At 29.1% G+C, this 13270-nt stretch overlaps 4 protein-coding genes and 2 long non-coding RNA genes across 8 annotated transcripts; 3 read left to right on the forward strand and 3 right to left on the reverse strand.

The window, feature by feature from the left end:
* The first annotated feature begins 326 nt into the window (after positions 1-326).
* LOC122514423 (protein MANBAL) lies at positions 327-1043 on the forward strand. Its single transcript, XM_043631238.1, has 3 exons — positions 327-470; positions 606-777; positions 932-1043. Exons 2-3 carry the CDS (start codon positions 607-609, stop codon positions 1028-1030), a joined length of 270 nt encoding a protein of 89 aa, XP_043487173.1. The 5' UTR covers positions 327-470; position 606; the 3' UTR covers positions 1031-1043.
* Positions 1044-1599: 556 nt separating this feature from the next.
* On the forward strand, positions 1600-5413 carry LOC122514452 (integrator complex subunit 5). The gene is made up of 10 exons (XM_043631304.1): positions 1600-1991; positions 2059-2188; positions 2271-2680; positions 2780-2915; positions 2991-3660; positions 3787-4034; positions 4114-4319; positions 4407-4694; positions 4773-5033; positions 5146-5413. Exons 1-10 carry the CDS (start codon positions 1770-1772, stop codon positions 5365-5367), a joined length of 2793 nt encoding a protein of 930 aa, XP_043487239.1. The 5' UTR covers positions 1600-1769; the 3' UTR covers positions 5368-5413.
* A 654-nt stretch (positions 5414-6067) lies between these two features.
* Positions 6068-9500, reverse strand: LOC122514453 (protein transport protein Sec61 subunit alpha). The gene is made up of 8 exons (XM_043631305.1): positions 9276-9500; positions 8996-9063; positions 8720-8785; positions 8364-8574; positions 8023-8280; positions 7775-7941; positions 7283-7672; positions 6068-7208 (listed from the first exon to the last, which is right to left on the reverse strand). Exons 1-8 carry the CDS (start codon positions 9280-9282, stop codon positions 6945-6947), a joined length of 1431 nt encoding a protein of 476 aa, XP_043487240.1. The 5' UTR covers positions 9283-9500; the 3' UTR covers positions 6068-6944.
* Positions 9501-10291: 791 nt separating this feature from the next.
* Positions 10292-12810, forward strand: LOC122514533 (regucalcin-like). Of its 3 annotated transcripts, none has more exons than XM_043631419.1 (6): positions 10292-10425; positions 11462-11649; positions 11717-11926; positions 11994-12206; positions 12283-12398; positions 12498-12810. In XM_043631419.1, the coding sequence occupies exons 1-6, from the start codon at positions 10361-10363 to the stop codon at positions 12726-12728; spliced, it is 1023 nt and encodes a 340-aa protein (XP_043487354.1). In that variant the 5' UTR covers positions 10292-10360; the 3' UTR covers positions 12729-12810. The 3 variants fall into 3 exon arrangements, with proteins under 3 accessions (XP_043487354.1, XP_043487356.1, XP_043487355.1); XM_043631421.1 differs by lacking the exon at positions 10292-10425 and adding an exon at positions 11045-11086; XM_043631420.1 differs by lacking the exon at positions 10292-10425 and adding an exon at positions 11204-11291.
* On the reverse strand, positions 11040-11563 carry LOC122514535. The gene is made up of 2 exons (XR_006303080.1): positions 11473-11563; positions 11040-11404 (listed from the first exon to the last, which is right to left on the reverse strand). It is a non-coding gene; the product is annotated as an uncharacterized LOC122514535 (long non-coding RNA).
* LOC122514536 lies at positions 12094-12717 on the reverse strand. Its single transcript, XR_006303081.1, has 3 exons — positions 12611-12717; positions 12326-12519; positions 12094-12194 (listed from the first exon to the last, which is right to left on the reverse strand). It is a non-coding gene; the product is annotated as an uncharacterized LOC122514536 (long non-coding RNA).
* Positions 12811-13270: the final 460 nt, after the last annotated feature.

Genomic DNA, 13270 nt, shown 5'->3' on the forward strand with positions numbered 1-13270 from the left:
TACACATTATTACTCGTAGTTGGCGTAACGATCGATTATATCTACCCAGTTGCCATCTATCGTTCAGTTTATTAAATTTGTGCAAGATGACAACTTAAAGAAAATTGCAATAAAAATTTAGCGAACTTTTTGTACATTTCAAAATTGATGAACTTTCTGAATAAAAACATATATTCTTTGTACATCCTTATAACTTTATTAACTTGATAGATTATGCATTTAACATTTATCTTTGTCTAAATCATTATTTTAATAAAACCAATGTCCGATAGTTGTCATTTAAAATACGTTAAATGCGGTGGTTGGTAATTCTGCAAATTTTGCTATATACAAACCGAACTTTCTGTTATACGATCGACTGTTGCTTAGGTTATTGATTTCTATGTTATGATATATGTTTAATAAAAATTGATATCTCTCTCGCACAATATTTGACAATATCCTAAATGGGATGAAAAACTCAGCAAGAGGTATTGTTATTTCATTTATACATTATCTCTACCAATTTTTGGATCCCATATCATTAATATAGAAGATTTTAATTGTCGATATTTATTAGAAAATATTGTAATGTTTTGTGTATTTAAATGCATATACTTTTTTAGTATGGCTGATGCTGATCCACAATTGAAACGCCTTTTACTTCCTGCTGAAGAAACGCTCTTTGAACAGCTGTTAAGATTTGGACTTTATGTGGGAGCAATATTTCAAGTTATATGCATATTAGCTATAGTCATTTATCAAGCAGGTCCATCTGATGGGGCTGCTGCATTAAAGGTATACTTCTAAATTCTATTGCTTAGATATTTTATTAGATTATCCAATAAAACTTAAAATAAACTTAGAAAAAAAACTGCATGAATTTATTAAACAACCTAATACTTGGCTCTATATTTGTTGTATTTATTATACATAACGATAATAATTATAGGATGATCCAAGTGATGTTGAATGTTCAGAAAATAGTCCACAAGTTACTCCAAGGAAACCTCATCGGCCACGAAAGCAAGAAAAAAAGAAGAGACGTTAAAACAATGAGAAAAGAAAAATATACTAATTGCCTTCCATACGTAAATGTGAAATGCAAGTCCATTAAATGTTCAATATAAATATTCCAATATTTCTAAGGACTCTTTTTAACATTTATCCATTATATAATTGATATTAATCTTTCACATAAGTATTTTTTAGAAATTGTAGAAATTATTTTAGATACTTTAAGTTGATATTTATAATGATTTTTTTAGAATTATATAATTGTAATAAGAATTTAATAAAAAATAAAGATTGAAAAGACATCGATGTATTTTTTTTTTCAATAAGAGATTAATCTTATGTTCATCCTATAAGTTTAAGAAAATAATGGAAAGGATATAATAATTAATTATTTGCATTAGCAGAATTTTTCAAACAGGCATTCGAGTCAAATAAAAATTAACATTCTTAATCTATTTGAAGAGAATAATTATTCTATATTATTAAAAGCGATTTTTATTATTCTAGTGAATTTAAATTAATTTTAATTTGGCAAAGTTTACGCGCGCTCGTATTATTTTTTTGAATTTAATTTTGATTAACGTAGTGTGTTCGGTTTTGTACTTGACCAATGCGAACGTTATGCGTCACAAATAAAAAAATGTGTTTATACATTGTTGTTGTAATATGAATATATTCGTGTAAAGTTATTACGAAACGTAGTCGAAATTTCAAAATTATTAAAAATTTCTTTTTTTCTTTTTCTTTTGTGTATATAAGTTAATATATTAAATATGTTACATTTACCGGATACTTTGTCACCACAAGATATATTAGCAGAGGTTAGAAAATTTATTTCATCGGCTGTCAGACCTACCCACAATACAAATACACTTGATGTAACTAAGACAGCTTTGTTTTTACTTAAAAATCTTCCTGCTGCAAGGGATGCTGTACTTGAATATTTTTGTAATGTATTTTGTATTGCAGTTACTAAATATGTACGACAAATTGAGGTAAACAATAATAGTATTGCTGTTGATTATTGCTTATTCAATATTAACTTATTTTAATATTTTACAGACAAATCAAAGCGTAGTTATATCTGAGGAAAGTATCATCGCAGAAATTTATTCTGTATTAAGTAATTTCATTCATGGAAATCCAGAAGCATGGGCACCAATTATATCAGCGTGGTCTTTAGAATTGCTTGGTAAGTACGAGTTTAATTTTCTATATACCATGTAAACGGATAAACTATTTTTCTTTCTAATTCAATTATTTTATTTAAATAGGTAAATTATCATCGGAATATTCAAAACGAGGCAATTTATCGAGTAACTCTGGAATCAACGATTTCTTACAACAATGGATGTCTTGTCGTGCTACTCGTACATTGATCGACATCACAGCGCAATGTCTTCAATGTCTTATGCATTCGGATACAGAATCTTGTATTAAAGCGTTACTGGATACAAGCGTAATACATAGTCCACATTTTGATTGGGTTGTCGCTCATGTGGGAAGTTGTTTTCCAAATACAGTTATTACTAGAGTATTATCTTGCGGATTGAAAGATTTCTGTGCAATGGGTTATGAAAATAATGTAAAGAATCCAAAGTTGAATTCAGTAGTTGGTATTCTAGGACACTTAGCTGGTAGCCACTTTCAAGATATTAGAACTGCGCTTTTGGATTTATTTAAAGTAAGATATTATATGAAAATAAGCGACTATATATATATTATATATATAATAATAAATAAAATATTAGATTTACTAACTTTGAACTCTTTTTCATTACAGTGGAGTTTGGATGAAAGTGTAAATGTCGATGAAGACACGAGACAGCAAAAATTAGCTACAGTACCATTTCTTTTAAATTTAGCTTCCCTTTCTCAAACCTTATTAAAAGCGATAACTAGTGATATTTCACAAATATGTAAGTAAGATACGTAAATACTTTGGTAGATCGATAAAAATATAAAAAAGTAATTGCGTAAATTTGATATTTCAGTAAATCCCGATGTGATTCCACGACTTGCTTTATATGCCTCAGATTGGTGTAAATATTTCAATAATCAACCAGAGTCATTGATTGACTTAGCCGTACATTTAGCGCTAGGTTGCGAACAAGGAGCATCTCAGATAATAATTGTTCTATTAGATACTAGTTTGAATACGAGCAATGTTGGGTATCACAGTGTGAATGCAACTCAGAGTGTCAAGAATGTATGTCGTGAAATATTAGAGTTAATGCTACAAGAAATAAATTTAACTTTAAGGACACATAACGTACAGTCTGCAAATATTTCTCTTTTAAATTCCATCAAACAAGAGTTACCTGTGATAATACCATTACTTCTAAATAGAGATCCATTGCGAGTTCAAACAGCAGTCAGACTATTGTGTTTTATCGGCGGACAAAGTTCTAACATTTTAATATCCGCCGCATCATTTATGTTGGTAAAAGCGCAAACGACATTTCATTTAGCCGCATTGATACATCTTATTTCTAACAATTCTATATTGTTTCCTATAAACAAACCGGAAAGCGAAACTATGTTCGCTAATCATGGTTATTTTACGCAAGTAGTAGAACAAGCCCTTCGAGAAATTCATTATAAGAGTCTTACAGAGATTCAAGAGTCAAGACAATTATTTGAAAATCTTACAATATTATTAAAGTAGGTATATAAAGTAAAGATTAACGTAATATCTAGGAATTACGCATGATACAATATCGACTTAATTTAATTACCGAAGAATAATTACAAATGCGGAACTTGTTTTCTTCTTCTTTTTTTTTTTAGGTGGGAGAAATCTAACAGAGTTATAGTATTTAGATCCAAAATGGTAACTAGAGCCATCAAATCGAATTTACTTCAAATTTCTTCATTATTAACGAAAACAGATAATTTTGATTTAGCTAGTGACATAGCTGGAATGCTAGCTTTATTAAGTATGCCTGGGAAAGATTATTTCGTTCCGAACATTGAACTTGCGTTGAAATTAGTGAAAGCGATATTGCAATATTTTTTTCTATGTATAGCAGAAGAAGGTAATTTATATTTATTCTAAAATTATTTATATTATTATATATTACCTGCATAAATATTGATTTTCATTTTCATTTACAGATATTATAAAGAAAGAGAAAGGTATAAAAATAGTTTGCCATTTGTTAAAGGATTTAACATGTTATTCTCAGTGCGCACGGGTTTTAGCACTTAGAGATATTTTAGTACATTGTATTAATAATGACCCAGCTAAATATTTTGGTGCAAAGGAAAAATTCGAACCACAATTTGAAGAAATGTTATTATTGCATCAAAATCATAAACAGGTAATATTATAATATAACTTTCTAATTGACGAATCAAACATATATATGTTATATCGAATGTTCCTAATATTCCTCTCATAACTATAGGTTACAAGTACGATGCTAGCTCAAAGAAATTCTTCTGTGTTTCATGCTGGTGTAATAGGTCATGGTCCAAGAAGGCCACCACCTGAAAATAATCTCGATAAAGGGATTATCACTATAAATAAAATGTTATTAATTGACGTGATTAAAGCTTGCTGTAGCAATCAAGAATCGGAACAATATCCTGTTAATTTAGATGCATTAACAATGGTTAGTCTGTTATTAGTTGAATTAGTATCACCCGATGTTATGTATAATGGATTACCGTGGCCTGACGAAGAATTTACCAAAGTAGGTATTTTATTCAAAATTTACCGATCAATTACAAAATCTTGAATATTAATTAATACGAATTTTCTATTATTACAGGTTACCGTGGAAAGAGATTTACAAATCCGTCGTACGTTCAAAGATGTACCTCTTTTATGGACTCTGTTGGAATTAACAGCTTGGTACAGGCCAGCTTTAGCATATTGTTCTGTTTTGTTAAGAGGCATAGCAGCTACAGTTATGGCTAATTGGAATATCGAAGAAGGTGTTGCATTATTAAACGTTATGGCGCTTGGACAATTGTTGCCACCTCCGTTAGCAAGTATCAGAGATATTTTACCCGTTCTAGAAGCTAATCAGGTATGCGCGTACACATTTACTTTATAAAGAAATTATTTGAAATTTTTTTTCCGATATATGAATTTTTACCATATCATAAGTATATATAAATATTATTTTTTATTTATTATAGATAAATATCATTATGAGAGAATGCGTATGGGCATACATGCGAGAGAATGTTCCATCCCCGGCATTATTTACTCGAAATGAAGGATCTAATATAGCATGGAGAGATACCGATACTTCTATTCCCAACACACGTTTCATAGAAATACTTCGTTTGATTTTACTAGCAAACATTCACAATTTAGGTCCACTTTATTCTACATTGTTTTTTAATGAACATAAATAATAATAATAATAATAATGCAAAAAACACCTTTACATTTTATATCTTTTCGAATATAATTACGTTTGTAAATAATATAATTATTATTTATTTTATATATATTATATCGGAGAATTAAACAAAAGAAAAAAAGTGAATTTAACGAAAAGTTATTAATACAAAAAAAGGAAAACTTGATATAATATGTGCCTTCGAAAAGAATTTAATATTTTTATACTATTCGCAATACAATTTAGGTATTTTCAATATACCAATTTCTACATTGAAATTTTATAACAGTAGGTATATTATTATTAATAACAACGCTATTACATACAAAGTAGAAAAGGACGTTCACACTTTATAAAATAGAAATGAATTTTTTTTGGGAAGATTTTTTTTCCATTTTTTTTGCTAATATTTTATGTATATATATATATATATATATATATATAATCATTTGCTAATTCGTTTATAATAATATATATAAAAAACCAACACACTCGTTTATAAGTTTTAATAATTATATGTTGCATCATTGATACATCATCTCACATTCATACTCCTTCTGATATTAACAAATTGCAATATTTGTTTGACGATTGACATTGAGTTAATATATAAATGAACTTAAAGAAAGATATCTATTCTATAATTTTTTTTCTTTTTTTCTCTTTTTTTTCTTCTATAGGTAGGACAAAAAGCAAGGAAGACAAAAAACAACTTTCACTTTTTATAAAAGTACATTGTGCTAAATACAACATTGAAGAAATTAAATTGTGTGTTATATCTTTAATAATACAGGAATGATGTATTACCTATGATGAGTTGGTTGTTGTACGAATACCCTAGGTGGGTGTCTCGTCCGAACAAAATGATTACGTTTGTATACACTTAAATTCATATAAACGTTACGAATCCGAATCGTACCCGTCTGGAGTCTTTTTCATAAAGCTCTGGATTGTACAGAGTTTAAAATATTAGTAAAAAATGTTGAGAATATTTTTATTATTTTCTTACTATGTACATTACTCGCGCGTGCGCCTGTGAGAAACATTTTCATCATCTTAAAATGCATGGACAAAGCATTTGACAATAAATCTTTTTCACATTCTTATTCGAGCATTTAAGATTTAATTTATGAATTCTCTTGCTTTACGCTCCGTCATTACATTTGTTTGCAAATGGCATGACTTATGTACTAAGGACATATAGCGCAAAACGAACGGTTATTTTATTTAGATATGAGAGCAAAATGTATGTTTTTTGTTTTTTAAATAAATCAAAAAATCAAATAAATCAAAAAATATGAGAAACATAAAGTATATAAGTCTAACATATATTAAAGAATTTATGAAAGAATTGAATAATTAGAGAAATCTACTATCGGGCAATAGTATACACATATTGTATGATTTGATTCACACGATGAAGACTTCACTTTATGGCAAATCAGGTACATATTAGTGCTGACATTGCCAAACGTTCTTATTTTACAATAAATTATTATTCTCAGTTCTTCAAAATTAAAAAAGTTCACTTTGAAAGTCTATATATATAATTATATATATATATATATATATATATATATATATATAAATTTAGAACAATAGTGTGCTCATCCCACCCATTTCACTTTGTTCCTTAACGAAGATTTCAAAGTACTGATAAATGATGGTCACAGCAAGTAATATACCAGTACCCGATCCAATTGCACCAAGAAAATCGGCTAGTACAGAAAGTGCTCCGATACATAATCCGCCAAACGCTGCAGCTGTTGGAATGTATCTATTTAATTCACGAATCATTGAATTGTCTCTATGACCCCTCATAACCATTTGCTGTTCCTTCAATTGCTTCCAAACCTACGTAACCAAAATATAAATTATTGTATGCAGTATATAGATTTTATTTTATAAATGGTATTATTGTAACTCACATCTTTCGCAGAACTGCCAGAAACTTCGATCCAGGTTTTAGAGAAAAATGCGCATGAACCGAGCATGAATAAGATGTATAAGACGGCATGAACTGGATCTTGGACGATATGACCTACTGATTCCGGTGGAGAAAGATAATAACATAATCCGCCAACCGGATAAGATCTAGCAGGACCACCACCACCGACATCCGACCAAACTCCTAACAAATTAACAATGACGTTTCCTTGGAATTTTACAGCCAACATCTGAGATATGACATACAAGTTGGATACTAATGCTGATTGAAGAATAATCGGAATATTGCTAGTGTAGAATAATTTTATGGGATAACTGCTGTATTGACCACGGTACCTAGCAGATTTAATTGGCAAATCGACACGGAAACCCTGCGAATATAAATTTATTTCATATTAATAATATTCAATTTATATAGTTTTTTTTTTTGCAGAGATATTTCTGGAAGGTATAATAAATATTTCACACATTACCTGGAAGTATATCACAATTGCAAATACTAGAATGGTAGCAAGGAGATTCATGAGATTAGGTAGGTTCTGTCTGTAAAATGCTTCGCGAAGGGCTCGAACTTTATCTTGTCTTGTAGCCAAGAGATGGAACAAAGCAATAACAGCGCCTTCAAATTCTGTTCCACGACCTATAGATAAAACAACAATTTAAATAATGTATCATAGTAATGTAATTATGTTATAAACAAATAAAATTAAAATCAATGTACCCGTATTGACAGTGGCAGGAGAAAATGCTTTCCAAACAATGGTTTCACAGATGTTAGTAGCAATGAAAAGAGAAATACCACTTCCTAAACCGTAACCTTTTTGAAGTAATTCATCGAGAAGTAATACAATCAAACCAGCAACGAATAATTGAATGATGATCAAAAGACAAACACCAGCTCCAATCTCGGTTGGGTCTCCGTACATTCCAGTCATTACATAAACAATGGCTTGTCCAACAGTGATAACCATACCGAACACTGTATCCAAATAAAAGAGAAAATCATTTAATCAATGAAGGTATTATAAGATACAAACAATTTTTTGTATTTTTTGTATTTACATTTTTGTGCTCCATTAAAAAGCGCTCTATCTTTCGGAGTGTCGCCAACTTCAATAATCTTAGCTCCATGCAAAAGCTGCATGATAAGGCCGGAAGTAACAATGGGAGAAATTCCTAATTCCATTAGGGTACCTCTATTGGAAGCAAGAATAACACGAATCCAATAAAACGGATCTGCGCTGTCTGAAGACATAATGCCAAAAAGTGGAATCTATAGAAAATAATATGTATTAAAAACTTTGAAATATTTTCTTGTACAATGAAACAGATGTGACGATAATAATAAGTCATATATACATATATATCTATGTTATATTATACATATATATATATATATATATATATAAATAACTTACCTGACAGCATACTAAAAAAATAAACAACGTTATTGCCGTCCATAATACTTTTTCTCTGAATTGAATCTGTAAAAAAACATAGATAACATCAAAGATCTGCCTGTAGAAAAGAAAGAAACGTTACACGTGTGAAAGTAGGTTAAAGGTTATTTTCTTTAAAGTATATTATAATAATCCAACGCGGATCTAATTCTTAAGATATAAAAATATATAAAGTATGACGTTTACGATAGGCAAATATAAATTTAAGATATGAATAGATTCATGAAAACTTACCTTTCTTTGTGGTTTCGCTATTTCTGGTAGTATACTGCAGAATGGTTTTATCACCTCCAAAAATTTAACTAAAAAATCATCAAATAAACATGTAAGAAAAAGATAAATAACATATCGGATATTAAAGTTAAGTAATGGAAGAAAACTTTTTTCGTAGGAACAATATGTTGTTTTAATATAAGTCATAAGGGGAGGTTACCAATAGCGCAAATAGCGGTAATTTGTTTTATGAAAATAAATTATTACTCTGTAATTAATAATAATTCGATGGTATACTCACATCCCATTTTTAATTCCGTAAGGTTATTTGCCTTAGAGATACCAGTTTTCGAGAGTAAAAATAACGGATGCTCTTAATACGGATCCTAAGAACAACACCGTCTAACACTCGTACATGAAACAAGAAGACTCGAATAAAGGTGGCCGCGTAGGCTTAAACTGGCAAGCGGTTGCGAGTCGTGGCTGTCTTAGACGACACGTATCAATATGCCGCTGTCACGTGACATGATGATGTTGGCCGCGAGAGAACAGGGTTCCTTTGCTTGACAACAGATGGCACCACACTTTTCGCGCATGTGCATTTAATAATTATTTGCGCATGCGCATTAAATAACATTTGTCTGCACATATGGCGCGTACATTCGTCCTCGTTCAAATTGAATTTTTCGATTTTTTAAATCTTATTTAAATCAAAATCCTCTTTTTTAACAAAACATGTTTTCTTTTATTGTTCCATACTGTTGAGCAATCTTACAAATGTTTTATAATCGTTATGTCAATATTTTTCCATTGGAAAGATAAATTTTTTATATCATAATAATAAATTTTGTTTATTCAATATTTTATTTCTTTTATGATCCATAGAAATTGAATAGATATTTCATAGAAAAATTGTATTATTTTCTATAAAATAAATAAACAACGTAAGATAATATATTTGATATATTAGATAATAGATTTAGTTAAATTTCATTTTCATTTTGAAAAATAGTTGTCGAATATAATACAATAGAAAAGAAATATATTTTTCTTTGACATTTTTCCTTGTTTTTCGACAGTAGTAAAATTAGTAAAATTAATGTAAAATGCAAATACAATGGAAGAAGCAATATAAATATGTTTAATTTATGTTCTACGCGTTTTGTAAAATATTGATTTTACGCGTTATCAAGTTAATCAACGAGCTTGTCCTTTAGTTTCGATTTAATGAGGTGAACGTAAAACTCTATATAAGGATAAAGAATATATTTATTTTAGCATTCTTTCTACTTTGCCCCTCTTAATTTGAAACGACTATAGACAAGCTCGTGTTTCGTGATCACTTCCTTAACTTATTGTAAGAACGAAAACATCAACTTGTTCATTATGTTCGATATTCTTAATCTTTTCTTAAATTTAACTTTGATTTCTGCTATTTTTGCACATCCTAGGTAAGTAAAAAGAATCAATTATTTTACAATTATATTTGAACATTAGAAAAAAAAAACAAAGATTCAAAAATCATCGTAAACTTGTTTCAATACCTAATCGTGTGTTTCTAAACTCCCTGGAATTTATACTTTCTAATTTATCGAATGTCTACAAAAGTATACAAAAATGTATCTATTCGAATACTAATGATTTTCATTTTTTTCTCGTTTTCTTATTTAAAAATAATTTTTAAATATAAGCACACACGTGATACGTTGAAAGAATTTAAAAACCATTTTTTAATAATTAGAAATAAGAGATTTGAAATAGTAGAGGATATACGTGGTTTGATAACCATGAAACTTATTATCATAAAATATCTATAAGACGTGCTTCCAATTAGAATGGAAAAAAGTTAAATTGGAGTTCAACGTGATATCAGAGGAGTGGCAACAAGTAGTTTGAAGACGGCTTTATTTGTGATACGACGGAACGTTCATCTTATCCGTCCATACGTTTATTATTAAACCGGTTCTCTTCATCAAATTTAATAATAATTTATTTAATAATACCTTTAGTCATTTTGCTTTTATATCTTATTTTTTAATAATTAACGAACATTTTTGTTCGAATATTTTTATTATACAATTGATCAGTTTTTTTTTCTTTTCAAATGGCTTGGTAAGTATTTCCTTCTTACATAATCTGCAGTTATATTGAATATTCGTAGAACTTGTGTAATAGTATGTCTAAGATTTGCTCAAACTTTTCCGACTTCATATAATTGATCTAAAGATGCACTCGCATTCCATCTTCTTTCTCGTTCCATGCGATAACCTTATAAATTATTTGTCCTTGTCATGTCATTCATAAAAACGAATTTGTGGTATGACCATGTCCGGTTTATCAGTATTATTATTCTTATTATATCTTATCAGTTCGTTATATTTATTTTTTTATCCACGATATTTTCAACACATATTCAATGCTATTTCATATCTAAGTAATTAGAGTAATTAGAGTAATTAGAATAATTAGATGTATTTACATTTACAGCAAAAATGTACCTGAAATTACTGAAAATACACCCGGTTTTACAATTAAAGCAGTGACTAAACCATTTGGACTTTCTGAAGGACCTCATTGGGATCATGGATCTCAAAAATTATTCTTTGTTGATATTATGAACCAATTATTATGCAGATTGGATCCTATTTCTGGTTCTGTTACACATACATACATAGGTAATCAATTAATCAATTTAATAGAAGCAATATGATTCATTTTATAAATGATTTGTTTTCTCTTTAGAGAATGGTCCAGTTGGAGTAGCCATACCCGTGGAGGATGAACCTAATAAATTTGTAGCGGGTTCTGGTACCGATTTTACTTTAGTTACATGGGATTCTGAGTTTAATTTAACTAAAGCTTCTACCCAAGTTTTTGCTACCGTCGATAAAGGACACAAGGGCAATAGATGGAATGATGGCAAAGTTGACTCATCTGGACGATTTTGGGGCGGTTTGTATTCAAATATAATCTGCAATAATCATAGAATTAAATTAATGATAATAAATTCTTGGAACAGGTACCATGGGTGCAGAAATAAATGGAAAGGTACAACCCAATCAAGCATCTTTCTATCGTATAGGAAAAGATTTTGTACCCCACGTTGAAATATCTCCTGTTTCTATAAGCAATGGATTAGCATGGAGTAAAGAAGATGATATATTTTATTATATTGATTCGCCTACACGTGAAATAGCTGCATACGATTACGAGCCTGTTTCTGGAACCATATGTAATCAATATTTAAATATTTGTATTAGACGCAAAATAATGAACACGTTTGACATAGATTTTGTTATCGTTTCTAGCTAACAAAAGAATTGTCTTTGATTTTGAAAAAAACAACATTACCGAAGGAGTTCCCGATGGTATGACTATAGATACAGATGGTAATCTTTGGATAGCCGTTTTTAATGGACATGTTGTAAGTAAAGATAACAAATTAATTAATACAGTTAAAAACACATCTGAATTATTTGATTTAATTCATAATACGATATTATCGCAAATACATCTTATTTAGGTGCTTAACGTGAACCCAAAAACTGGAAAATTAATACGTATAATTAGACTTCCAGCTAAAAGAGTAACAAGTGTTGCATTTGGAGGACCAAATTTACAAAAATTATACGTTACCACGTCGAGTTATGGATTATCAGAGGAAGAGAAGAAACAGCAACCTAAGGCTGGTTCTGTGTTTGAAGTAACAGGTTTAGGAGTTAATGGATTATTGGCTAATTCATTTCAACTGTAAACATGTTAATATACATATGAATTTTAAAGTACATTTTTTATAAAGTAATATTGCAAATATTCTAATACATATATAATCAATTATATTCAATGACATAAGTATATATAACCTGTGTTTAAATAACTTTGAAATAATTATTATATATCAATGTGTATTCGTGGTAAAGTTTTATGTAATTTTAGAAATATATTCGTTTTTTCAAGGTATTTCCTTCTTTGACTCATCTTTATATCAAAGCCAAATAATCAGTCATTGTAAATTATTTATGTAAATTACGGGAAACTGAATACATAAATAAATAAATAAGACTTTTTATCCAAATAACAAATGCTGTCAATTATATGTTACAAAACCAACTTCATAATTAACGGACAACGTGACTTGTTTTTTTTATAACAATTCCTTGTAATGATAATATAATGATAAAAAATAACATTTTAAAAAAATCTATCACTTTAAATTATTCTACTCTTGATTGTAAAAACATTTTTTATCTGCCATTATTATATTCTTCATATTTTTAAATATTTCAAATGAGATTG

This window comes from Polistes fuscatus, unplaced genomic scaffold, assembly GCF_010416935.1.
Source record: "Polistes fuscatus isolate 324 unplaced genomic scaffold, CU_Pfus_HIC Scaffold15, whole genome shotgun sequence".
NCBI classification, from domain to species: domain Eukaryota; kingdom Metazoa; phylum Arthropoda; class Insecta; order Hymenoptera; family Vespidae; genus Polistes; species Polistes fuscatus.

What these genes read in the sequence shown, in the direction of transcription:
- LOC122514423 (XM_043631238.1), top strand. Translation starts at nt 607, where the DNA reads ATGGCTGATGCTGATCCACAATTGAAACGCCTTTTACTTCCTGCTGAA. An exon ending in ATGGGGCTGCTGCATTAAAG is followed by an intron (nt 778 to 931) that starts GTATACTTCTAA and finishes TAATAATTATAG; the next exon opens with GATGATCCAAGTGATGTTGA.
- LOC122514452 (XM_043631304.1), top strand. Translation starts at nt 1,770, where the DNA reads ATGTTACATTTACCGGATACTTTGTCACCACAAGATATATTAGCAGAG. An exon ending in TAGTGATATTTCACAAATAT is followed by an intron (nt 2,916 to 2,990) that starts GTAAGTAAGATA and finishes TTGATATTTCAG; the next exon opens with TAAATCCCGATGTGATTCCA. An exon ending in AATCTTACAATATTATTAAA is followed by an intron (nt 3,661 to 3,786) that starts GTAGGTATATAA and finishes TTTTTTTTTTAG; the next exon opens with GTGGGAGAAATCTAACAGAG.
- LOC122514453 (XM_043631305.1), bottom strand. An exon ending in TAGCGAAACCACAAAGAAAG is followed by an intron (nt 8,786 to 8,995) that starts GTAAGTTTTCAT and finishes GTTTTTTTACAG; the next exon opens with ATTCAATTCAGAGAAAAAGT. An exon ending in CTGGCAGTTCTGCGAAAGAT is followed by an intron (nt 7,209 to 7,282) that starts GTGAGTTACAAT and finishes TTGGTTACGTAG; the next exon opens with GTTTGGAAGCAATTGAAGGA.
- LOC122514533 (XM_043631419.1), top strand. Translation starts at nt 10,361, where the DNA reads ATGTTCGATATTCTTAATCTTTTCTTAAATTTAACTTTGATTTCTGCT. An exon ending in GCTATTTTTGCACATCCTAG is followed by an intron (nt 10,426 to 11,461) that starts GTAAGTAAAAAG and finishes TTACATTTACAG; the next exon opens with CAAAAATGTACCTGAAATTA. An exon ending in CCGTTTTTAATGGACATGTT is followed by an intron (nt 12,399 to 12,497) that starts GTAAGTAAAGAT and finishes CATCTTATTTAG; the next exon opens with GTGCTTAACGTGAACCCAAA.